The sequence below is a fragment of the Pan troglodytes genome, chromosome 18, assembly GCF_028858775.2.
Source record: "Pan troglodytes isolate AG18354 chromosome 18, NHGRI_mPanTro3-v2.0_pri, whole genome shotgun sequence".
In the NCBI taxonomy this organism is placed as follows: Eukaryota; Metazoa; Chordata; class Mammalia; order Primates; family Hominidae; genus Pan; species Pan troglodytes.
Genome location: NC_072416.2, coordinates 88137035 through 88160958, shown reverse-complemented (window position 1 = coordinate 88160958; position 23924 = coordinate 88137035). Strand labels below are relative to the sequence as shown.

Sequence of the window (23924 nt, the reverse complement as noted above, 5' to 3'; positions counted from 1 at the left end):
CCTGGGAGACAACAGCAAGACTCTGTCTCAAAAAAAAAAAAAAAAGACACATTGGGATAGACAGGAAAGAACAAATTTAGATACACTGTCACATATCTTTGCAGTGATTTTCTGGTCCTGAGACAAGATCAGTTCCGTTAAACAGCTATTTCCCATAACAGAAGGTTGCAGAGGGGCTAAACTTATGTATATGAGGAAGGTGAACAGACTTGTAATAAGAGATATTTCTATGAAAACAGAAGAAAAACGAAGTTTATTGTTGGACACGATCTATCTAGATGTTAGACTCAAAGCATCTTTAGTTACAGAGCAGGAAGCCCCTGGCAGTCTGACACAATGTTCTCACCTGTGTTACAAAGAATAACCTCAACTTTCTGGGCCTCGGGAAAAAGTTAGTAGCAATTTCATTGAGTCCAGGTCAGAAAAACAAAAGACAAATTTGAAAGTATTAGTGTGGGCCCGGCGGGGTGGCTCAGGCCTGTAATCCCAGCACTTTGGGAGGCCGAGGCGGGCGGATCACGAGGTCAGGAGATTGAGACCATCCTGGCCAACACGGTGAAACCCTGTCTCTACTAAAAATACAGAAAATTAGCCGGGCACGGTGGTGGGCGCCTGTAGTCCCAGCTACTCAGGAGGCTGAGGCAGGAGAATGGCGTGAACCTGGGAGACGGAGGTTGCAGTGCGTCGAGATGGCACCACTGCCCTCCAGCCTGGGAGACAGAGCGAGACTCCGTCTCAAAATAAATAAATTAATTAAATTAAATAAAAATACAAATACAAAAACTAGCCGGGTGTGGTGGCAGGTGCCTGTAATTCCAGCTACTTAGGAGACTGAGGCAGGAGAATCGCTTGAACCCGGGAGGTGGAGGTTGCAGTGGACCAGGACTACGCCAGTGCACTCCAGCCTGGGCAACAAGAGCAAAACTCCATCTCAAAAAAAAAAAAAAAAGAAAAGAATATGTTAATGGTAAAGCAAACATCCTATATTCTCAATCATAAATGGGAGCTAAGCTATGAGGATGCAAAGGCTTAAGAATGATCCAATAGGCCAGGTATGGTGGCTCACACCTGTAATTCCAGCATTTTGGAAGCCGGCGGGCAGATCACTTGAGATCAGGAATTCAAGACCAGCCTGGCCAACAAGGTGAAACTCCATCTCTACTAAGACACACAAAAATTAGCCAGGTGTGGTGGTGTGTGCCTGTAATCCCAGCTACCCAGGAGGCTGAGGCAGGAGAATTGCTTGAACTCAGGAGGTGGAGGTTGCAATGAGGTGAGATCGTGCCACTGCACTCCAGCCTGGGTGACAGAGGGAGACACTGTTTCAATAATAATAATAACAATAATAATAATGATATGAAGGAGTTTGGGAACTCAGGGGAAAGGGTGGGAGAGGGTTAGGGATAAAAGGCTACATATTGGATACAGTGTATACTGCTCAGGTAATGGATGGACCAAAATCTCAGAAAACACCACTAAAGAACTCATTCATGTAACCAAACACCAGCTAAAACCTATTGAAATTTTAAAAATAAATAAATAAATGAAAAAGAATACTCACAGACAGTTTCCAAAATCTGGAGAACTCAGGTAGAGAAAGAAAAATGCACCAAGTTTTGGTCACAGGGGTGTACTTTACTCAACTGCTAAAAGCTGTAAATAGCTCAAAAGAAAAAAGGTTTTCTTGACTCTGAAAAACAAAACAAAAAGAATCAGTAATGTGGCCAGGCACAGTGGCTCACACCTGCAATCCCAGCACTTTGGGAGGCCGAGGCAGGCAGATCACGAGGTCAGGAGTTTGAGACCAGCCTGACCAACATGGTGAACTCCCGTCTCTACTAAAAATACAAAAAAATTAGCTGGGCGTGGTGGCCCACGCCTGTAATCCCAGCTACTCAGGAGGCTGAGGCAGGAGAATCGCTTGAACCCAGGGAACAGAGATTGCAGTGAGCCGAGATCACGCCACTGCACTCCAGCCTGGGCAACAGAGAAACTTCGTCTCAAAACAAAAAAAAATGGTGAAACAAGACAACAGTTATCTGTGGATGACAAAAGTCTTAGGACAGCCACAGTTAAGATGAAATCCACAAGAAACCTGGTCATCTCTGTGGCACACAATCATTTTACATAACAATCACATTTTTTTTTTTTTTTTTGAGACAGAGTCTTACTCTGTCACCCGGGCTGTAGTGCAGTGGCGGGATCTCAGCTCACTGCAACCTCCACCTCCTGGGTTCAAGTGATTCTTCTGCCTCAGCCTCCCGAGTAGTTGGGACTGAAGGTGCCCGCCACCATGCCCAGCTAATTTTTTTGTATTTTTAGTAGAGACGGGGTTTCACCTTGTTAGCCAGGGTGGTCTCCATTTCCTGACCTCATGACCTGTCTGCCTTGGCCTCCTGAAGTGCTGGGATTACAGGTGTGAGCCACCACACCTGGCCTGTAAAGGCGGTTTTCTAACACCTGGAGCAGGGGCCGTTTTCTCGGGACGAAGGGGCTCACCCAGTAAGGATGAGACCGACACACAGCCCCACCCTGGAACTGCTCCATGTCCAGTCTGTTGTTACATGAAAGACCACAATTCAAGCCATTTTTTCCAGAAAGATTTACCTACCATGAGTCGGGCATTCTTCCAGGTTAAGGGGTCCCACGGGAACCACACAGAAGTCCCTTGTGGAGCTGACCCCGTGGAGGAGACACCTTGGGAACTAAATGGCACATTAGACCTGGGCCAGGTTCTCACCTTCCACCGGCCGCAGACCCGCCTCTCACGCCTCCCGGCCCTCCTCTCCGCCTGGAGGCTGACCTGGACGTCCCCTGACTTCCAGCTGAGCTCAGCAAGAGGCCGGAGGGCGGAGGAGAGAGAAGTCAGGGTGCCTGGGGGCCGGGGGACGGAGGAGAGAGAAGTCAGGGTGCCTGGGGGCCGGGGGACAGAGGAGAGAGAGGTTAGGGTGCCTGGGGGCCGGGGGACGGAGGAGAGAGAGGTTAGGGTGCCTGGGGGCCGGGGGACGGAGGAGACAGAGGTCAGGGTGCCTGGGGGCCGGGGGACGGAGGAGAGAGAGGTTAGGGTGTTGGCTCCGGGGCTCCCTCTGCTCTGATGGGGATCTTCCCCTTCAGAGACCTCAGCTCAGCCGGAGTGGCCTCTCCTGTGGCTCCAGTTCTTACCAGGGTCCAGCCCTCCCACCCCTTCACCTTCAGTGCTCCAGGACCCCTTAATTAGGCCCATTCCTGCCATTTGACCCTCTTTGTTCACCCCTCCCCTGAAGGCACAGTCTCTTGAAGTGGGTGCTGAGTGCTGCACAGAAAGCAGCTCTGGGAGGAGAGTTCAGAGCACGGGGGGCCAGGAAGGGTCCCCTAGGGTGACACCGTCGGATATCTGCAGGGAGGACGCTCAAGCGGAGGGCATTCCCCGGGCCCCAATGTTCTAGAACATTAGGGACGTGGTGTGGACGGGGCAGATATAACAAGAGGATATGAAGGACAGCGTGGCACGGGAGCAGATGCCAAATTGCATGTGAGGAGCGGCCAGGCAGCTGTGGGAGCCCAGTGAGGAGACAATCGCACAGATGGGACGAGGAAGACCCGAGGCAGCAGCAGACATGAGGGGTGCTGGGCTGTGGGCGTGTTCTGAAGGTGCAGCTGGCCAGATTTGCTGTCAAAGCAGATGTGGGCCTGGGGGGAAGAAAAGCCCCTGGTTGTGGGCGGTAAGCCATCCAGGTGCCGAGGCAAGAGACCGAGGGCACGAGCTGTTCCAGTATAATAAAATATATAAAACAACAAGAGTTATACTAGATATAGATCATAGACGTGATTATATATGAATATCATTAATCAGTAGTTATCCGGAGGCCTGACCGTCTCCCTGTGATGCTGTGCTTCAGTGGTCACGCTCCTAGTTCACCTTCATGTTCCATCCTGTACACCTGGCTCTGCCTTTTGGATAGCAGTAGCAAATTAGCGAAAGTACTAAAAGTCTCTGATGTGCAGAAATAACGGCGTAAGCTGTCTCTCTCTCTCCCTCTCTCTCTCTGCCTTGGCTGCCAGGCAGGGAAGGGCCCCCTGTCCAGTGGACACGTGACCCACGTGACCTTACCTGTCATTGGAGATGACTCACACTCTTTACCCTGCCCCTTTTGCTTTGTATCCAATAAATAACAGCGCAGCCAGACATTCGGGGCCAGTACTGGTCTCCGCGTCTTGCTGGTGGTGGTCCCCCGGGCCCAGCTGCCTTTTCTTTTATCTCTTTGTCTTGTGTCTTTATTTCTACACTCTGTCATCGCCGCACACAGGGAGAGACCCACCGACCCTATGGGGCTGGACCCTACACCTGGTGACCCTGGCTGTTTGCCCTGAGCACCTGGGGTGTCGTGGTTGGCATCCCCGACATGAGGGATGTGGAGAAGCAGGGCTGGGGGTCAGGAGCTCAGCTCCACATGTGTGGAGTTGCAGGTGCAAGCCAGGCTGTGTTCAGGCAGCCTCCCAGGAACCACACCCCAGAGTCCGCACCACAGGGCTTTTCCCTCCCTGCCTGCATCTGGACTGGCTCTGGTCTTGCTTGAACCCACTGAATATGGCACAGTGATGCCAGGCCTGTGATTGACATGGGTCTGGCACACTTAAGAATCAGTGACAGTGGCTCACGCCTGTAATCCCAGCACTTTGGGAGGCCGAGGTGGGCGGATCCTGAGGTCAGGAGATCGAGACCATCCTGGCTAACATGGTGAAACCCCATCTCTACTAAAAATACAAAAAATTAGCCGGGCATGGTGGCGGGCGCCTGTAGTCCCTGCTACTCAGGAGGCTGAGGCAGGAAAATGGCGTGAACCCGGGAGGCGGGGCTTGCAGTGAGCTGAGATTGCGCCACTGCACTCCAGCCTGGGCAACAGAGCGAGACTCTGTCACAAAAAAAAAAGAACCGGTGCCATGTAAGACGTGGTTCCAGCCCCCTTCCCACCATGCGAGGGGTCGGCCGGGCAGGCGTGCGGAGGACAACCCCAAGAGTGAGGTGTCAGAGCTTGCAGCTGGCCCCTCCCAACACTGTGAGGAGAAGGATCCAGCTAACACGCTGTGTCTAGAGAAAGGATCCCGTGCTGTTTCAGGTAGATTTGGGGTGATTTGTTACACAGCAGCAGCCGGCGGAGAAGACACATCCCCAGCCCCATCCATGTTGGGGGTGTCAGGGCCAGAACTCGAGATGGCGGCCTCTGGGGCCTGTAGCCCTCGCATCTGAAGCTGGGGCCCGCAGTGCACACGGCCTGTCTTCTTCTGCGCTCATTGCCAAGTTGAAGGGTGATTCAAGAAGAAGGGGCCGCTCTCAGGGTACCACTGGGCAGAACCTGGGAGACTGAGGCTGCTGATGCCCCTCAGCTCCAAGGGGCGGGGCGGCCGGGAGGCGACTGTGGAGGGCTGGGCAGTTGGCCTCTCTGGGCTCCAGGCTCTGTCCCTGTAGGAGGATGTGGGGAACCAGGTGAGCGGCTCCTCAGGCCATGCCCTGTGTGGCTGGACACCAAGTATCATGCACCCCAGGAAGGGGCTGCCGGGGGCGGGTGGACTGATACGTCCCTCCTGGCAGCCCAGGCCTGGGTCCTGTGGCCGCATCTCCCTGACCCCAGCAGCCCCTCCCAGGGCCCAGCCCCAAGACACTAAACACACCGTCTTTTTCAGGGAGCACTCGGGGCCCGCTTCCCTACCTCCCTGGTTGTGACCCGAGGCTTCAGGTCTGATGGCAGTTTCCACCGCAGGAGGGACCACCTGCCCCAACTTTCAGCCTACTGACAGGTGGGAGAAAAGTCCGGGGTGCAAGCCGCTCTGTGGGAGGCCAGGGAACGAGTGCGGGGTTATTTCCAAGTCGGGAGGGCTGCATCTTGGGGTCTGGAATGAGGTACTTCCCGTTCCTTCTCCCGGGCTTCCCGTTTCCAGGGTCTCCCCACAGGCTGTGCCTTGAGACACCTTCCGGCCCCCAGCGCAGGCCTCTCTCAGCCACCAGCCTGGGAGAGGATGAGCTCTTGCCTGTCCACCCGGGCCTCCCTGTCAGCCCCTCCACCCACTGGACACAACTTTCCAGAATAAAAGGACATCTCTGGCACCAAGCAAGGGTATCTGACAGCAATAGATTTATTAAGTATCCCCGAAAATATAAACACAAACCAGTAAAAAACAAAACCGTAAAACGTCAGGCCTGGAGCTGCAATAAGACAGAGACGGGAGCAGCTCACACGTGGCCTAGGTGGGGAGGATGAGGCCATAAATACTGCAGGAGGGCGGCAAGGGAGCCCTAGGGCGAGGGGAAAGCAGGGTGTCGGCAGCGAGATGGCTCCGGGGGTTTAGACACTGCTGGCCTCGGCCCCGGCCGCCACCTGCCTCTCACTCCAGCTGCGAGCAGCTTCACTTGGGGCCCTGGGCCTCCGACTCCTCCTCGTCGTCTTCGTACATCTCACCCTCCTCCTCGGCCGTGGCGTCCTGGTACTGCTGGTACTCGGACACCAGGTCATTCATGTTGCTCTCGGCCTCGGTGAACTCCATCTCGTCCATGCCCTCGCCCGTGTACCAGTGCAGGAAGGCCTTGCGCCGGAACATGGCCGTGAACTGCTCGGAGATGCGCTTGAACAGCTCCTGGATGGCCGTGCTGTTGCCGATGAAGGTGGAGGACATCTTGAGGCCGCGGGGCGGGATGTCACACACGGCCACCTTCACGTTGTTGGGGATCCACTCCACGAAGTAGCTGCTGTTCTTGCTCTGGATGGCCAGCATCTGCTCGTCCACCTCCTTCATGGACATGCGGCCCCGGAACACGGTGGCCACCGTCAGGTAGCGGCCGTGGCGTGGGTCGCAGGCAGCCATCATGTTCTTGGCATCGAACATCTGCTGGGTGAGCTCGGGCACGGTCAGGGCCCGGTACTGCTGGCTGCCCCGGGCTGTGAGGGGGGCGAAGCCGGGCATGAAGAAGTGCAGGCGCGGGAAGGGCACCATGTTGACGGCCAGCTTGCGCAGGTCAGCGTTGAGCTGGCCCGGGAAGCGCAAGGAGGTGGTGACTCCGCTCATGGTGGCCGACACCAGGTGGTTGAGGTCCCCGTAGGTGGGCGTGGCCAGCTTGAGGGTGCGGAAGCAGATGTCGTAGAGCGCCTCGTTGTCGATGCAGTAGGTCTCATCCGTGTTCTCCACCAGCTGGTGGATGGACAGCGTGGCGTTGTAGGGCTCCACCACCGTGTCTGACACCTTGGGCGAGGGCACGACGCTGAAGGTGTTCATGATGCGGTCGGGATACTCCTCACGCACCTTGCTGATGAGCAGCGTGCCCATGCCGGAGCCCGTGCCGCCCCCCAGCGAGTGGGTCAGCTGGAAGCCCTGCAGGCAGTCGCAGTTTTCACACTCCTTCCGCACGACATCCAGGACCGAATCCACCAGCTCCGCCCCCTCCGTGTAGTGACCCTTGGCCCAGTTGTTGCCGGCCCCACTCTGACCTGTCCAGGGAGAAGAGGGGTAAGAGACAGGGGCCGGGGACTCTGCAGTCCAGACCTCCAGCCCCTGCCTGAACATCCCAGGGCAGCCGTGGCAGCTCCATGCCTGTTCTGTCTTCTGTAAAGTAGGCCCCACTGAGCACCCCTTCTCATACCCGCCGTGGCTTCCCTGAGCCGATGCTGCTGAGTGCTCAGGACGAGGGCTCTGGACAGGGTCTTGAGAACTTGGGGTCACACCAGAGCGAGGCTCTGCCTCCTGAGGGGATCCTGGGTGAATGGATCAGCCCTCCTGCTCCAGCATACCTTCCTTCTGACTGGCAGTGCCAGGAGCCCAAACAGCCACCCCAGAATCCCTGGCAGCTGGGGGCTGGATGCGAGTTGGCATCTACCAGCTGGATGTGCTGGGGTTGGGAAGGCAGAAGTGAAGTGAGGCCCTCCTGTTTCTGTGGGGCATCCACGGCCCCGCCCCAGGACACAGGCATGGGAACGCGGCATCCACGGCCCCGCCCCAGGACACAGGCATGGGAACGCGGCATCCACGGCCCCGCCCCAGGACACAGGCATGGGAACGCGGCATCCACGGCCCCGCCCCAGGACACAGGCATGGGAACGCGGCATCCACGGCCCCGCCCCAGGACACAGGCATGAGAACGTCCTGATCTCTTGGCCGCAGCAAGGCCTCGTGCTCCTGGACCCCGGAGTCCTCTGGAGGCCCCGTTCTGTCTCACCAGCTCTCTAGCAATTCTGCAAGCTTCTGTCTGCTTTACACTTCATTCCACTTGAAATGCATGAGTGGTTTCTGTTCTCCCCACAGAACCCTTTCTCTGGGCCTCCAATGCCCAGCTGTAAAATGGAGAGATGAGTTCCCACCATTCAGGATCATGTGAGGAGCTGACCATTCCTTGTTTCTCACAGCCGTCCCCGTCCACCGACCTGGGCTTGCCTGTGATGGGGTCTGCCATCAGAGCTTGGAGCAGGGGGAACTTACCAAAGATGAAATTGTCAGGCCTGAAGAGATGTCCAAAGGCCCCTGAGCGGACACTGTCCATGGTTCCGGGTTCCAGGTCCACCAGAATGGCTCGAGGCACGTACTTGTGAGCTGAGGGGAGAGAGGGGCTCGGTGATTCGGGTCACAGAGGGCCAGAGCCTCTCCCTCATTCTTTCTAAATTCTGTGCCCGCCTGCCATCCTCCTGCTCACATCCTAAGAGCCTGTACTCTGAAGTCAGAGTCCTGGACCAAAGGCAAGCTTCAACAACTTTCTTCACCCTTAAGCCTCACTGTGTTTAAGGACGGAGGAGGACAGGATGGAGCAGGACAGGCAGGATTCAGTCAGACGTCCACCAGATGCAGGGGCTCGTGTCTGCACTCCCAACACTTTGGGAGGCCAAGGCAGGTGGATCGCTTGAGTCCAGGAGTTCGAGACCAGCCTGGGCAACATATTGAGACTGTCTCTATTACATTAAATAAAATTTTAAATCACATGTCCATGTGGGAAGGTGGGTGTATCACCACTTTGATATGGAAATCACTTTACACCAGTTGCTAAAGAGCCCCTGACTAAGCCCTCCAGGTGACCCCTTCTCTAGGCCCTCTTATGGCCTCCAAAGTCTCTGGCCTGCCCCATCCCTGTCTGTGCCCCTGGACATGCACAGGCCCTCATGGCACTAATATGTTTGGCTCTCACTTTTGTGACTGTGATTTATTGTCTATTCTGTGCGTCTGGATGCTTGACATCCAGTTACGCCTGCTGGCATCTCAGCCAACCCAACCCATGGGAGGACAGAGATGCTGAGAGCTGGTGAGTCCAGGTGCTGAGACCTGGTCAGTCAGATGCTGAGACCTGGTCAGTCCCGGGCTGGGATAGGGAGGCTGGGGCAGGCACTCACAAGAGGCCTCGTTGTAGTAGACGCTGATCCGCTCCAGCTGCAAGTCCGAGTCGCCCACGTAGTTGCCGCTGGGGTCGATGCCATGCTCATCACTGATGACTTCCCAGAACTGCAAACAAAGTGGGAGAGGAGGGGTCGGCACCGGCCCATAGACCCAGCCAGGCCCTTTCCCTTGTGAAGCCTTTTAGCCCTCGCTACAAAATTAGGGCTTTTGACCCAAGGCCTCCACGAGCCCCATTCAGAAGAGAGCCCCACACTCTGTTACCTGTCAGAAAATTGCCATAATAAATATGCACCTCCACACCTACACGTCCAGGCTGACCACAGCCCCAGGGTGGGTCAAGGTTCAACAGACCCACACCCAGGCCCCCAGGCCCAGCTGTGCACCTGCTGGCAAGGGCCTGGGCCAGCTGATTCCTCCATGATGGGCATTGGTAATAAACACCTTGAGGGTTAGTTTTTACTATCCCCTCTTTTCAGGAAAGGGAACTGAGACACAGAGCGGGTAGAGACACCCACAGTAGCTGGCAGAGCAGGGTTCAGAGGCCCAGAGCTCAGGATCGCTTTTGGCTGCTACACCTGCCCCTCCATGGAAGAGCAAACCATGTCCAGTGATGGTACCAGGACATTACTGGCCTCAGCTGACGGGACTCATAGGGACTCTGAGAGCCAGTCTCATCGGGGACCCCCAGCTGGGTCTGCAGAAGGGTCCTTGGGGTCCAAAATGGGAAGCGACTTGCCTGAGATCACCCAGCCTGTCCGTGTCAGGCTGGCATCGTCTCAGCTCCCAGGGGTCATCCTCTCTCTACCTGCCACCTCCACCTTTCTCCCCCTAGAGCAGGTGCCTGCAGTGCTTCTCAGACTCTGCTCCCATGACAGCTGCCGAGCGGAGCCTAGACTCAGGGGCTGGGCCTGCTGGGTTCACAGATCCTTCCCTCACCCTTCCCAGCTGTGTGACCTTGCGCAGGTCAGTAGGATTCTGTGTCTCAGTGTCCTCATCTGTACAATGGGCATGATGACAGGAGGTCTTTTTGAGATGAAAGTGGGTCAATCTGTGTGAGGCATATAAATGGTATATGGCAAACGTAGAACTATCTATCTGTGTGCACACGGAGAACCACACCCCTGGGTGAGAGCAAGGCCTTCAGGGAAGTTGCCACCTCATCGTGGGACACGCTGTGATGGCCGAGGCCGCTGCGTCTGGGAGCAGTGTCTGCAGGCAGCAGGCCTCCTGGGACACACGCTGGGAGGCTTCCCGGGGCTGCCTGACCTCGCCCAATGCCCCTTGCCCTTACTCCTCAGGAGTGACTTTTAGATGAGCTGACGGGTATGAAGGCCTCAAGAAACAAGGGGCTCTACATGTGAGTCATGTGCTGCAGAAGATTCCTCAAGAAAAAAGCAGGTTAGAAAACAATTTGGTGGGGCCGGACACAGTGGCTCATGACTGGAATCCCAGCACTTTGGGAGGCTGACGTGGGAGGACCCCAGGAGTGTAGACAAAGATGCGCTTTGGAATGGAGACACAGGAGTTGTGTTTTAAGATGCCTCTAGTAGGCCAGGTGCAGTGGCTCACACCTGCAATCCCAGCACTTTGGGAGGCCGAGGCGGGCGGATCACGAGGTCAGTAGTTCGAGACCACCCTGACCAACATGGTGAAACCCCATCTCTACTAAAAATACAAAAATTAGGCCGGGAGCAGTGGTTCACGCCTGTCTGTGGTCCCAGCACTTTGGGAGGCCGAGGTGGGCGGATCACGAGGTCAGGAGATCGAGACCATCCTCGCTGGCACAGTGAAACCCTGTCTCTACTAAAAATACAAAAAATTAGCCAGGCGTGGTGGCGGGCACCTGTAGTCCCAGCTACTTGGGAGGCTGACTCAGGAGAATGGCGTGAACCTGGGAGGCGGAGCTTGCAGTGAACCGAGATTGTGCCACTGTGCTCCAGCCTGGGCAACAGATAGAGACTCCGTCTCAAAAAAAAAAAAAAAAAATTAGCCAGTGTGGTGGCGGGTGCCTGTAATCCCAGCTACTCAGGAGGCTAAGGCAGGAGAATTGCTTGAACCCAGGAGGTGGAGGTTGCAGTGAGCCGAGATCACTCCACTGCACTCCAGCCTGAGTGACAGAGTGAGACTCCATCTCAAACAAACAAACAAAAATATCAGCTGGCCATGGTGGCTCATATTTATAATCCCAGCACTTTGGGAGGCCAAGAGAGGTGGATCACTTGAGTCCAGGAGTTCAAGACCAGCCTGGGCAACATGGTGAAACCCTGTCTCTACCAAAAAACAAAAAAATTAGTTGGGCATGGTGACGCATGCCTATAGCCCCAGCTACTCAGGAGGCTGAGGTGGGAGGATCACTTGAGCCAGGGAGGTGGAGGTTGCAGTGAGCCTAGATCATGTCAGTCCAGGCGACAGAGTAAGAGCCTGTCTCAAAAAAAAAATACAGAAAGGTCCCTGAGGCATGGGGCCTGTCCAAGCTTCCCACCTACTGCTTGCCTCCCTAACGCTCTCTTTGAGGATCCCCCATTAATTTAGTTGCTGGCAGTCCACTTGAGTCGGGGACCTTGCTCCCCAAAGCACTGGGACACCCCAAATTTATGGTTCCAGGGAACCCACAACCACCAGCCCCTGTAAAGGAGGGGTGGAGAGAGTAACACATCTCTGGGAAGCCCTCTGCAGAGCGAGGCACAGGGCAGCAGGAGCGATGGAGCAGAGTGGATTCAGGACCCAGCATGAGCACAGCTGTGGGCCAGGCGCGTGCCTCGCAGGACCTGTTTTCTCATCTGTGAGATGAACCTGTGAATGGTGCCCACATCCAGGCCTTAGCACAAAGCTTGACATGAAAACATTCAGCACATGTTGGCTTCATTTTGTTCAAATGTTTTAGATACTATTTAAAGTTTTAAAACCATATGCACAGGTCACTTAAAAAAAATGGACCAGAAGGATAGAAAAAGAAATTTGTTCCCACTTGGATAGAGAGAGGTGGCTAGATGGGCACCAGGTTTATCTGCAATATTTCAGGGTTTTTTTAACCAGGAGAATATATTAATTGCTTTTGTAGTTAAAATTAATAAAATTATAATTTGAGATAAATAAAATATATTGTTACTTTTTTCTTTTGAGATAGGGTCTTGCTCTATTGCCCAGGCTAGAATGCAGGGGCATGATCTCAGCTCACTTTAACCTCTGCCCACCTCCCCCAGGTGATCCTCCCACCTCAGCCTCCCACGTAGCTGGGACCACAGGCCGGCGTGCCACCATGTCCAGCTAATTTTTTTTGTTTTTTATTTTTTGTAGGGACGGAGTCTTGCCATGTTGCCCAGGCTGGTCCTGAACTGCTGACCTCAGGTGATCCACCCACCTCGGCCTCCCAAAGTGCTGGGATTACAGGTGTGAGCCACCGCACCTGGCCTATGTTACATATTTAATAAACAATAAAATATAATTTTATAAACTAAATCGTTAACATCACTACAGAAAAGGAAATCGGCCCGGCGTGGTGGCTCATGCCTGCAATCCCAGCACTTTGGGAGGCTGAGGCAGGTGAATCACCTGAGGTCAGGAGTTTGAGACCAGCCTGACCAAGATGGAGAAACCCCATCTCTAGTAAAAGTACAAAATAAGCCAGGTGTGGTGGCGGGCGCCTGTAATCCCAGCTACTCAGGAGGCTGAGGCAGGAGAATCGCTTGAACCCAGGAAGTGGAGGTTGCAATGAGCCGAGATCGCGCCACTGCACTCCAGCCTGGGCAACAAGAGCAAAACTCCATCTAAAAGAAAATAAGAAAAAAAAGAAAATTGTGGCCAGGCGTGGTGGTGAGCGCCTGTGGTCCCAGCTACTCGGGAGGCCGAGGCTGCAGTGAGCCGAGATCGCGCCACTGGACGCCAGCCCGGGCGACAGAGCCAGGCCTCGTCTCATAACCAAAAACAAAAACCTGGAAACACAAAGCAGAACCCGGCGTTCGAGGCCAGGCGCTCGGCCCGGGCGCTGTCCTTGGTGCTGACCTCGCGCAGCGCTTGGGGTCCTGGGGAAAGCAGGGCCGGGCTTTGAGGGCAGTGGCCAAGGCAGGTGGGAGCGGGGCTCCCCGATGAAGGGGCTGCGAGACTGGGGCCTCCAAGCCCCTCCAGGACCCGAATGCGGTTCCCGCCCGGCCCGCGGCTCCGCAGGTCTTTCAGGCGAGAGGGCGGGGCGAGCCAGGGACTCCGCCTCCCATTGGCTGAGACGGCCAGGCCCCGCCCCCAGCCCCGCCCCGCCGCCGCGAGGAGGCGGTGCCGAAGCCCGCGCGGAGGACAAAGGCTCCCCTCCCGCCGCTGCAGGCGAACCCCGCCCCGGGGAGGGAGGAGCGCAGGCCCCAGGAAAGGAAACCCCGGGGGTCCAGACTCAGCTCTGCGGCAGTGGGGCAGCGTCCTGTGCCCCGCGGGCCCCGGTGTTTCTGCATAGCCCGGCCCGCCCCTGCCCCCCCGGGGTGACTGCAGGCGGCCGCTCGGCTTTCCGGGCTTCGGGTTTTCTCATCCTCCCGGCGGCCTGCGCCCGGCTTACTGCATCCCCGCGAGATGCTGGGGGCTCGGCTCCCAGCGCAGGGGTGACCGCGGTGAGTCGTCCGCGCTGCCGCGTGACCGCCCGGGACCCGGCTTTGCTCCCGGCCTCGAATCACCCCGACTTCCCTCTGCCCAGAGTGCACGGGCCTTCCTGCCCAGCCAGGCACCGCCCGAGGACCCCAGACAGGGAAGCAGCCGCGTTGCCCCCCTATCAGCTGCGGGAGTGGAGGCCGAGAATGGCCAAGGAACTTCCCATTGATTCCACAAGGGCAGCAGAGCAAAGGAACACGCTCTTGCCGCCCCCGCCCCCGAGAAAATTTCCTTCTCTGTTGTTTTCATTGTTAAAAAGAATCAGATACTATTATTATTATTGTGAGACAGGATCTCACTCTATCGCCTAGTCTGGAGTACACTGGTGCGGTCATGGTTCATTGAAGCCTCGACCTCCCACGCTGAAGCGATGCTCCCATCTCAGCCTCCCAAGTAGCTGGGACTACAGGCGCGGCCCACCACGCCAGGCTAATTTTTTTTTTTTTTTTTTTTTTTTTAAAGAAACGGAGTTTCACCATGTTACCCCGGCTGGTCTTGAACTCCTTCGCTAAAGTGATCCTCCAGTTTCAGTCTCCCAAAGTGCTGGGATTACATGAGATTCCTCATCCACCGTGCCCGGCCAGGTATTAATTTTTAAAACGAAATATATTAAAAAACAAACAACTCAAAAGGAATAAAAAGTAGCGGGCAAACTAAGAGCTCCAGTGTTGAGAAGCAGAGCACAAGGCAGCCAAGGACACGGTCCAGGGGACAAGGGCTCCCTCTGCTACCCGTGGAGCCTCAGGGGATGTCTGCATGTGGACCTGACTTCTAGATCCCAGCTCTTGCCTGACAAGTGCCTTGTGGGACCACAGCTCTGGGCCCATCCCAGCCATAGAAGGAAGAAACCCCAGGTGGGCCCCAGGGCTGCCTGCCCTCCCTCCCCCCAGAGACCCCTGACCCTCCCAGGAGCCCCAGGGCTGCCTGCCCTCCCTCCCCCCAGCGACCCCTGACTCTCCCAGGAGCAGATGCTCAGGGGAGGCTTGGCCCCAGTGACCACATTAATGAGCCCTCAGCCCCTCCCATCAGGCCAAGGCAGCTGTCAGAGGCTGCTCCGGGAGTCCTGGTTTGATTTGAGGCCACTGTCCCCCAGGCCTCCCCTCCCCCAGGCTCTCCTTGGCAGGCACAGCTGTCTCCTTGGGTGATTAGAGTCTCCCCACTACTGGGCCTCCCACCCTCAGAGGCGCCTCCACCCGGAGCCAAAGTTGCAATTTACATGTCAGCCACGTGGCTGGCCCTGTTGTAATTAGCTTTTTGTTCCTGCCTGGTTTCCATGGCAACAGCCTCCGGAGGCAGCCTTTCTCTGGCCCCTTCCCCTCCAGGACCGTCTCCTGCACCCCCTCCTTCCCAGAATCAGCGCTGCACCAGCCCTGAGCTGGGTCCCTGGCCTTGGTCCTGACAAAGCCAGCCTCCCCCCCATCCCCTGTTCCCCAACACTGTTCGGAGGGCAGATCCTTTGGCAAGCAGCGCCCCCAACCCGCCCCGCCCGAGCCCCAGGTTGGCTCCTGCAGAGGATGAGAACCAAGGGCCAGCCCAGCTCTCTCGCACCTGCTGTGTGACCTTGGGCCAGGGACAGCCTCCCAGGACCAGGGGACACGACGTCCCCTTAACGATTTAGGCAGGGGTCCCTGCACAGCTGCACCAACGCCCCTTCCTGCGTGGCCCCAACATCTGCGAGGTGGGCTAACAATGGAGGGAGGGGCGCGCCACGGTGCAGCCTCCACACCCCACAGCCCGGCTTTGTTCCCACATCCAATCCCCAGACTGGTAGACCCTGGGTGGGCGCGGTCAAGCCCCGCGGGGGTTGCCCAGGAGCGGCTGCGCCGATGGAGAGCCTGGTCCTGGACCAAGGTCATCTCGAGTCCAGGCCCAACCCCTCCAACAAAGGGACAGGGTGGAGCTAGGACGCCGAGGGGTGTCGGAGCAGGCTGGGGTAATCGGGGCGGCTCTAGCCTCTCGGGGGACGTTCGGCTCCTCCAGTGGGGGGTTCGGGCCGAGGAAATCACGGCTGTGAGGAGAACCCCCCACCCTACCCAAACCTGCCTACCCCACCCGTCTCACTCAAGGCTATGCCGCCGCCCCAAAAAAGAGGGCCACGCCCAGACAGGGCTCCCAGCTGCACCTGCGGAGGCCCGGTGGAGGGGGTGCAGGTGTGGAGGGGGCGCAGGTGTGGAGGGGGCTGAGGCTTCGCGACTGACGTGAGCTGCGCCTCGACAGCCCGAGGTCACCTGGGCAGGGGCAGAGAGGTGCAGGCGAGAGTCCCAGGGCGGGGGCCCCGCGTCCCGGCCGCCCGGCGCGGCGCTGGGCGCATCCCTTTGTTGCAGGTTCGCAGGGGCGGGGGCAGCTGGAGGTGCGGCCCGCGGGGCACGGCGCCTCCCTCCTCCCGCCCCGGGGCCCGGGACAGGCCGGGGCGCGCAGCCTCACCTTGGCCCCGATCTGGTTGCCGCACTGGCCGGCCTGGATGTGCACGATCTCCCTCATACTGGGCGCGTCTGGCGGGCGGCTGCGGACGGGCGCTGGCGGGCCGGGCTGGCTGCTGAGGGTCGGGGACCGCGGCCGCGCGCTCTTATAGCCGCGACCCCGCCCTTCGCATCGGCTGATGTCACCGCGGGTGGCCAATCGGGAGGCGCCGCCGCAGAACCCCGCCCGGCCCGCAGGCTCCGCACCGCGCGTCCCCGCCCGTCGCGCGCAATGCGGCGCCCCTCCCGCAGCCAAGGATCCCCCGACGCTGGGCCGGGCGCGGTCTGAGGGCCCCGCGCATTCGAAAGGAGGGGCTGTCTCCCAGAGGAGCTGGCTGTGGGGGCGCCGGGCTCCAGGGAGGACAATAGCCCCTCTTGGCCCTGGGAACCCCGCCCCCAGCTACCCTCTCGGTTCCGCCCTTGCGACAGCCCCACCCTGCGGCTTTGTACGGAGGGTCTTTTTTCCCCACGCCGGTTTAGAGACCAACCCGCACCATCCCAGCTCCCTGTCTTTTGGCAGACAAGGTGCTCTGAGCTTTTGCCGGTTTTGGGTGGGGGAGGTAGGTAAAGGCTGGCCCAGGCCCTGAACCCACTGAGAAGAAACAAAGCGTCGGATCAGAGCTCGGAAGGGCGCGAACACAGAGGGGTGGCGGCGGCCGAGAGCGAGCTCCGTGGGTCGCCGGCTTCCGCAGTGGGCGGGGAGGGGGTGGGCACCCGACCTCCTCCACCAAGGGGCTGCCATGAGAGTCCAAAGGAGCTTTGTGGGCCCGGGCGCGCACAGCACCTGGACGTGCCACTGCCCGGTGCGCATCCGTGTCAGGAATCGTCACAAGGATGCTCAAGCCAGGCAAGAAGCCGGCCAGGGTGGGGGAGGGTGGGCAGCGGCTTCTATCTGACTCACTGTCTGAGGTCGGAGACTGCGTGCAGGGGGGCCTCGGGGGAGCGACTGGAGATGCGTTTACTGGTCAGAGAAGGAAGGGAGCAAAGGACTCGCCGACACGGCACTGACCTCCTCCTGGGCCAGATATTACAGTGACACCACCTTAGAACACGGGCCTTCTGATACTTCAGTAACAAAAATCCTTCAGGAAGGGTCTGACAGTGCACGATGTACAGACGAACCCCACCCGGCCCCCAAATCAGCATTCACTTCACAAAATGAGCAGCTGCGAACTTGCCTGTGGACGCCTGTGTCCGGTCCGTGTGCACAGGGCTGTGTGTGGGTGGCGTGGACGTGTACCTGTCTCTTTTCTCTCAAGAAGCTCTCCAGTTTGGAAAGTCGAGAAATGGATCTTTTGTTCTCAAGAGATGCCCCTCCCTGCCCCACAGTGTGCTCGTGTGGCTGCGGCTGGGGTCTAGCTGCCTGGGGTTCCTCCCTGTCCCTGTTCAAGGGAGTCCGGGGTGAGTGTCTGAGGTGCCTCCCTGTCTCCACGAGGGAAGAAGTTTTGCAGCTTCAGGCCAGCCAGCTCCTGCTCCATCCTCAGAGGGGTCTGGTGCCAGGCTTAAGGCTGACTCACCGTCCAGTCTCCCAGCAGAGGCGGGCCCTGCCAGGAAGCAGCTCCCAGTCCTGAGGCCGGCAGTCAGGGCTGGAGCTGACGCAGGGGTGGGGCTGGCCAGGGGGCTGCTGACTGAGCCTGCGTAGGAGTTGGCTGATGGCCCTGCAGCCTCCATTGAGCCTGTCCCAGGAAGGGGGCTGACTGAGTGCTCAGTCTCTGCAGAGGAAATGGAGGTGGTCTCTTCAGTGAGACGCCCAGGTTTCAGCAGAGGGATGGCCCAGGGGCTCCACTGCTCCCCAGCACCAGGCAGCATAGTTCATCCCCAGGTACTCACTCCCAGGGACTTCTCCGCCGGCTGGGCCTCTGCCTCACTGCCATCTTCAGAGGCCTCACATCAAGCATTTCCCAGGACGGGCTGAACACAGACCCTCCACCCCCCACCCCTTCCCCCCTCCAGCCCCCACCCCTTCCCCACCTGCCTACTCCCAGAATGGCAGTGCTGGGCAGACAGCAGACCCAGCCCCCAGCCCACCTGCACTGAGCCCCCTTCCAGGCATCTCAGAGTGGACAGGGATGGTCCCATTCACGGCTCATCATGGCTGGAGGGACTCAGGGCCAGGGCCAGCAAAGGGATGTGTCCCGGCTGAGGTCACATGTGGTCACAGGGAAGGCTGGGAACCCGCCTCTTCTGCAGCTAGGACAGCATCAAGAGTGGAGGGGACTGGGGCCCTGCTGCACCTGCTCGTCCTTCCTCTAGGCTGGGGTTTGTCAGCACGGAGAGAAAACCGAGAAGCATGGTCAGCGCAAGCCTGGTTGGGACCTCCACACTCCCCAGGCATTTGGGGCCTCTGGGGCTGTGGCTTCCTCACCTGGGGAGGCAGCCACGTTTTCCGGGACTCCTTTCTTCCCTCTCGACTCTCACCCCTGCCCACCTTCCCCTCCCCCATCCCTCCACCCGCAAACTTCAAGCACTTTCTGGAAGGGGCTAAGGTGGGTGATGCTGAGTCACATTTATTACCAGACTTTCCTGGCCCCATGCTCACAGGCACTGGCCACTGAGTCAGGCATTTGCCAGGGCTGTCTGCTTGGGCGACTGCTGCAGGAAAGCAGGCTGAGGCCCCAGTGCCCAGTCTGAGCCTTAGAACCGGCCCTCAGGAGGGCTCAGCCCCACACCACTAGGGGGGCTCCTGCAAACCTGGTCCCTTGGCCTGAGGCAGGGATTTCACCTCCTTTTGCAAGAGCCGCTGCAGGGCTGTGGAAGAAGCTTTCTGGTCACAAAGCCCCTTCTCCTGGGGCTGCTGTGGGAGTAGCTCTTGGCACACACTTCCACCCAGAGACTTCACATCCCAGCTGACGAGGGCACGGTCCTGAGAGCTGGCAGCAAAGATGGGGGTGGGGTGGATGCTGCTCAGTCATTGGAGCAGATGGAGTGTCCCAGGAGTGGGCGGAAAATGTCTCTTTAGGAGCCTGAGGCCGGCCCCTGGTGCCCGGAGCCTGAGGCCCCACAACCTCCCCATGTCCTCCTCCGTTCCCCACGACTGCTGGTGAGAAGTCCTGCCTGGAGTTTTGCAGGGACCCCTCCCTGGACCCAGAAGGGTCCGCGCTTCAACACCTTCAGAGATCATTTAGTCCATCCTCTTTGACAAACGGGGACACACAGGAACCAGGCCACACAATATCACCACCTCCCTCTGCCCAGCACACTTAAAGCCGCCTGCACCGCGCTCACCAGGAGCACGTCAGCACCTCCTTGAGCGTCCTGCGGAGCTCCTGGCTGTGGAAGGCGTAGATGAGGGGGTCGATGATGGCATTGCAGATGATGAGGGCGAGAAAGAGGTTGAAGTTCTTGAAGATGCAGCCGCACGTGGGGTGCTCGGGGCAGAGGACGATGAGTGTGAGATGCAGGAAGAAGGGGCCCCAGCAGAGGAAGAAAATGCCCAGCAGGATGGTGAGGGTGACAGCGCCTTTAAGGCCAAAGCCCTGGTGGACCGGGCGCTGCCTCTTGTGGAGGCGGGCGATGCCCTGGGCGTGCTGGCAGGCCCGGGCCAGCATGTGGACGTACAGCACCGCCATGAGCACCAGCACAGCCAGGAAGAAGACCACGAGGCACAGCAGGACGGCCGTGTGGTCGCAGTAGGCGATGAAGAGCGTGCTGAAGAGGACACTGGCCACCCAGATGGCCGCGATGGCTCGCCGCGCCCGCGGCAGGGTCACGATGCTGTGGTAGCGCAGTGCGTAGAAGATGGAGATGTAGCGGTCCACGGCGATGGCGCCCAGGAAGCAGAGGCTGGACAGCATGGAGCTGCAGGTGATCACGTCAATGACATTGTCCACCTGCTGCAGCACCGCAGCCCGGGCCACCAGTGCACCGGCCTCCAGCAGGAGGATGACGGCCGTCTCCAGCACGTTGCTCCCACTCACCAGCAGGTCCGACAGGGCCAGGCAGCAGATGAAGCAGTACATGGGTGAGTGCAGGTTCCGGTTCTTGGCGATGGTGGCCACCACCAGCATGTTCTCCACCAAGCTCACCAGCCCCAGGCTGAGGAAGAGCCCGTCAGGGATGGACACCTCCAGGCACCGGGCTCCTGTCTGGTTGGCAGCCAGCCCCAGCTGGGGGATGGCTGTGGGGGTGGAGTTGAGGGAGCCCAGGAGTCTTCTCTGGGATCCCTGCACAGCCATAGTCCTGACCAGGAAGCAGGAAGGGGTCGTTGGAGGCCTCCAGGTCCCCACAGTTCTCCCCCTCCAGGTGTCCTGCTTAGTTCATGGTGCTGCCAGGGGGCCTTGGGTGTCCCCCATGCCTGCCTCCTTCCATCTGGGCACCCCCAGATCTGCCCTCACACCCTCTCCGTGGCTGGACAGGTCAGCCCAGGCATGGCCCAGCCAGTCCAGACACCTCCTGGCATCAACCCCCTGGGCTCAGGGATTCTCACAACCAAGCCTGGTCCTCAGCTCCCTCCCTGCCTCTTCCCTGGTGGCTGCTGCTCAGGTCCCCAGGACATTTCGACACCTCTGGACCGTCTTGGCCTCTGTCTCCTGCCTTCCTGGGCCAGGGCTGCGCTGAGGTCCTGGGAAGAATGGAGCTTTTCTCTGCGTTTTTAAAAGTCGTCCTCGGAGCCCCTCCCACTGAGGGCGGCCACATGACGGGCACATGCCAGGGGCGTGAGCACCCACCATGGCCCGGCACGCCACCAGGCAGCGTGCAGCACCCAGGGGGTCCCTCACACCGCAGATCTCCTTTACGTTAAAAAACACCACAGTCTGTCCTGGTCACCAGGGCCCCCACCTGGCCGCCCCTCTAGGAGTCCGGAGCTTCCCCGGGACCTGCCCTCTCCAGAGGCCCCACCCTTCACCCCTCCCCACGTCAGCAGCTCAGGGAGGACAGGGGCCCCCTCTGCTCTCAGCCAAAGCACGCATGGAGCAGCAACTCAGCTGTCAACGTTCACGGCAGATTTGGGGGCTGGACCAGGGAGAACTTTCCAATAATTAAAGTTCTGGAAACTGAGTGAGCCCTGCAGGAGTTGCACATCGCGGGGGGTGAGGGGGCTTCCGGCCAGGGCAGAGCGTGAAAGCGTCCAATGCTAGTGAGCCCTGGAGGGGTTGGTGCTTTCAGGCATCTGGTAGAGCCTGAGGCCACTCTGGCGCCTGCCCCCAAGGGCCCAGCCTCGCCCAGCCAGAGTGGCGACCCCCTCAGCTGCGGCCCTGGGGCTGTGGGGGTGTTGCTTCCTGGGAGCGGACCGGCTGGGGCCACCCTGGTGAGGTCTTCGGGGACCCTCCAGTCATCTCGTTGCTCATCCTCACAGGGGCACCCGGGACGCTGCTCCCGCCCTCCCCGGGCGGCGCGCCATTTCCGCTGCGGAAGGCACCACAGGCCCTGCACCAACAGCCACATCAAAGGCAGACCTCTCGCCTCCAGCCGTCGCACGTGGTGCTCCGCAGGCCGTTCACAGCAGTCGGGCGTGGCCCCGAAGCCCAGCAGGGACGGTGGGGAGGGGTCCTGGCACCCACTGCAGGCATCTTCCTGGGTTCACTCCAGGGCGTTCCCAGCACTTTCTTGCTGAAGACTGCGTCTGTGCTGAAGGGTGGAAGCGGGAGGAGGATGGAATTACTCGTCCCATTTACAGCTGCAGGAAAGGAGGCAACGGTGCAGGCACCGCATCAGGGTTTTCAGTTTGTGTCTGCAATGTTTGAGTTAAAATCCATCCTGTCTCTCGCCCGACTGCCAAACTCTGACCATGAAATGCTCACACCACTCACAAGCCACCTCCGTGTGTGTGAGCACGTTAATATTTTTCATATTTACTGGTACAGTAAATACTCACTTGTTACATCTGCATTTTACAATTTATAAATCTTTAGTTTTGCTTTAAAAATTTTTATTATTGTCGGGCACGGTGGCTCAGGGCTGTAATCCCAGCACTTTGGGAGCCCAAGGCGGGTGGATCACCTGAGGTCAGGAGTTCGAGACCAGCCTGGCCGACATAGAGAAACCCTGTCTCTACCAAAAATACCAAAATCAGCCAGGTGTGGTGGTGGGTGCCTGTAATCCCAGCTGAGTCAGGATAATAGCTTGAACATGAGAGGCGGAGGTTGCCGTGAGCCGAGATTGCGCCATTGCACTCCAGCCTGGGCAACAAGAGCAAAACTCTGTCTCGAAAAAAAAAAAATTATTATTGCCGGGCACAGTGGCTCACCTCTATAATCCCAGCACTTTGGGAGGCTGAGGCAGGCGGATCATGAGGTCAGGAGTTCAAGACCAGCTTGGGTAATATGGTGAAACTCCATCTCTACTAAAAATACAAAAATTAGCCAGGCGTGGTGGCGCACGCCTATAATCCCAGCTACTTGGGAGGCTGAGGCAGAATTGCTTGAACCCAGGAGGCGGAGGTTGCAGTAAGCCGGGATCACACCACTGCACTCCAGCCTGGGAAACACAGATTCAGTCTCAAACACAAACATATATATATATATATATTATTTTTATGTATTTATTTATTTTGAGACACAGTTTCACTCTGTCGCCCAGGCTGGAGTGTAGTGGTGCATTCTTGGCTCACTGCAACCTCCGCCTTCTGGGTTCAAGCAATACTTATGCCTCAGCCTCCCAACTAGCTGGGACTACGGCACCCACTACCACACCTGGCTATTTTTTGTATTTTTTGTAGAGACGGGGCTTCACCATGTTGACCAGGCTGGTCTTGAACTCCTGACCTCAGGTGATCGGTCCGCCTCAGCCTCCCAAAATGCTGAGATTACAGGGATGAGCCCCCACACCCCATCTGCTTTAATTTTTTTTTTTTTGAGACGAAGTCTCACTGTCACCCAGGCTGGAGTGCAGTGGCATGATCTCGGCTCACGGTAGCCTCTGCCTACCGGGTTCAAGTAGTTCTCATACCTCAGCCTCCTGAGTAGCTGAGACTACAGGCGCGTGCCGCCACGCCCGGCAAATTTTTGTATTTTTTTTAGTAGAGATGGGGTTTCACCATGTTGGCCAGGACGGTCTTGATCTCCTGACCTCATGATCCTCCCGCCTCCACCTCCCACAGTGCTGGGATTACAGGCGTGAGCCACCGCGCCCGGCCCTAAAATGTTTTAATTGAGGTACAACATACATGAAAATGCACCAGTGATAAATATGCAGGTTGAGGGATGACAGACCTGAACCAGCCACATAAGCAGCACCAGACCAACAGACACAGCGTTCCCACCCGGATGGCTCCAGCGAGCCACTGCCAGCCCATCTGGCCCATCACGTGAATGGTGTCCCAGTTCACTCTCTCTGGCTGAGATTCGCCTATGCCGGTGGCTGCAACCGTCTGCCTCAGACTGTGGTGTCCACGGCGTGAACAGACCACGTCTGGGTGGCTTCAGACTCCCTATCAACGATACCGTCTGATGGACACAGGTGCATCTGTGGATTGCCACCCGGGAGACATGGGCAGGGACCTCTCTTCAGCTTTGGGAGACTCGGTCAAACCATCTTCAAATTGGCAGACCTGTT

At 58.0% G+C, this 23924-nt stretch overlaps 2 protein-coding genes across 3 annotated transcripts; both read right to left on the bottom strand.

The window, feature by feature from the left end:
• Positions 1-6088: 6088 nt before the first annotated feature.
• On the bottom strand, positions 6089-18496 carry TUBB3 (tubulin beta 3 class III). Of its 2 annotated transcripts, XM_063796166.1 has the most exons (5): positions 18459-18496; positions 17609-18142; positions 9342-9450; positions 8443-8553; positions 6089-7457 (listed from the first exon to the last, which is right to left on the bottom strand). In XM_063796166.1, the coding sequence occupies exons 4-5, from the start codon at positions 8501-8503 to the stop codon at positions 6382-6384; spliced, it is 1137 nt and encodes a 378-aa protein (XP_063652236.1). In that variant the 5' UTR covers positions 8504-8553; positions 9342-9450; positions 17609-18142; positions 18459-18496; the 3' UTR covers positions 6089-6381.
• A 1155-nt stretch (positions 18497-19651) lies between these two features.
• On the bottom strand, positions 19652-20605 carry MC1R (melanocortin 1 receptor). The gene is given in 1 exon segment (NM_001009152.1): positions 19652-20605. A coding segment is annotated over 1 exon segment (954 nt).
• Between the last annotated feature and the right edge of the window lie 3319 nt (positions 20606-23924).

Bases quoted from the DNA above. Each gene is read 5' to 3' on its own strand.
- TUBB3 (XM_063796166.1), bottom strand. From the start codon at position 8,503: ATGGACAGTGTCCGCTCAGGGGCCTTTGGACATCTCTTCAGGCCTGAC. The intron at 7,458-8,442 runs GTAAGTTCCCCC...CTCCCTGGACAG, and splicing joins GCCTGACAATTTCATCTTTG to GTCAGAGTGGGGCCGGCAAC.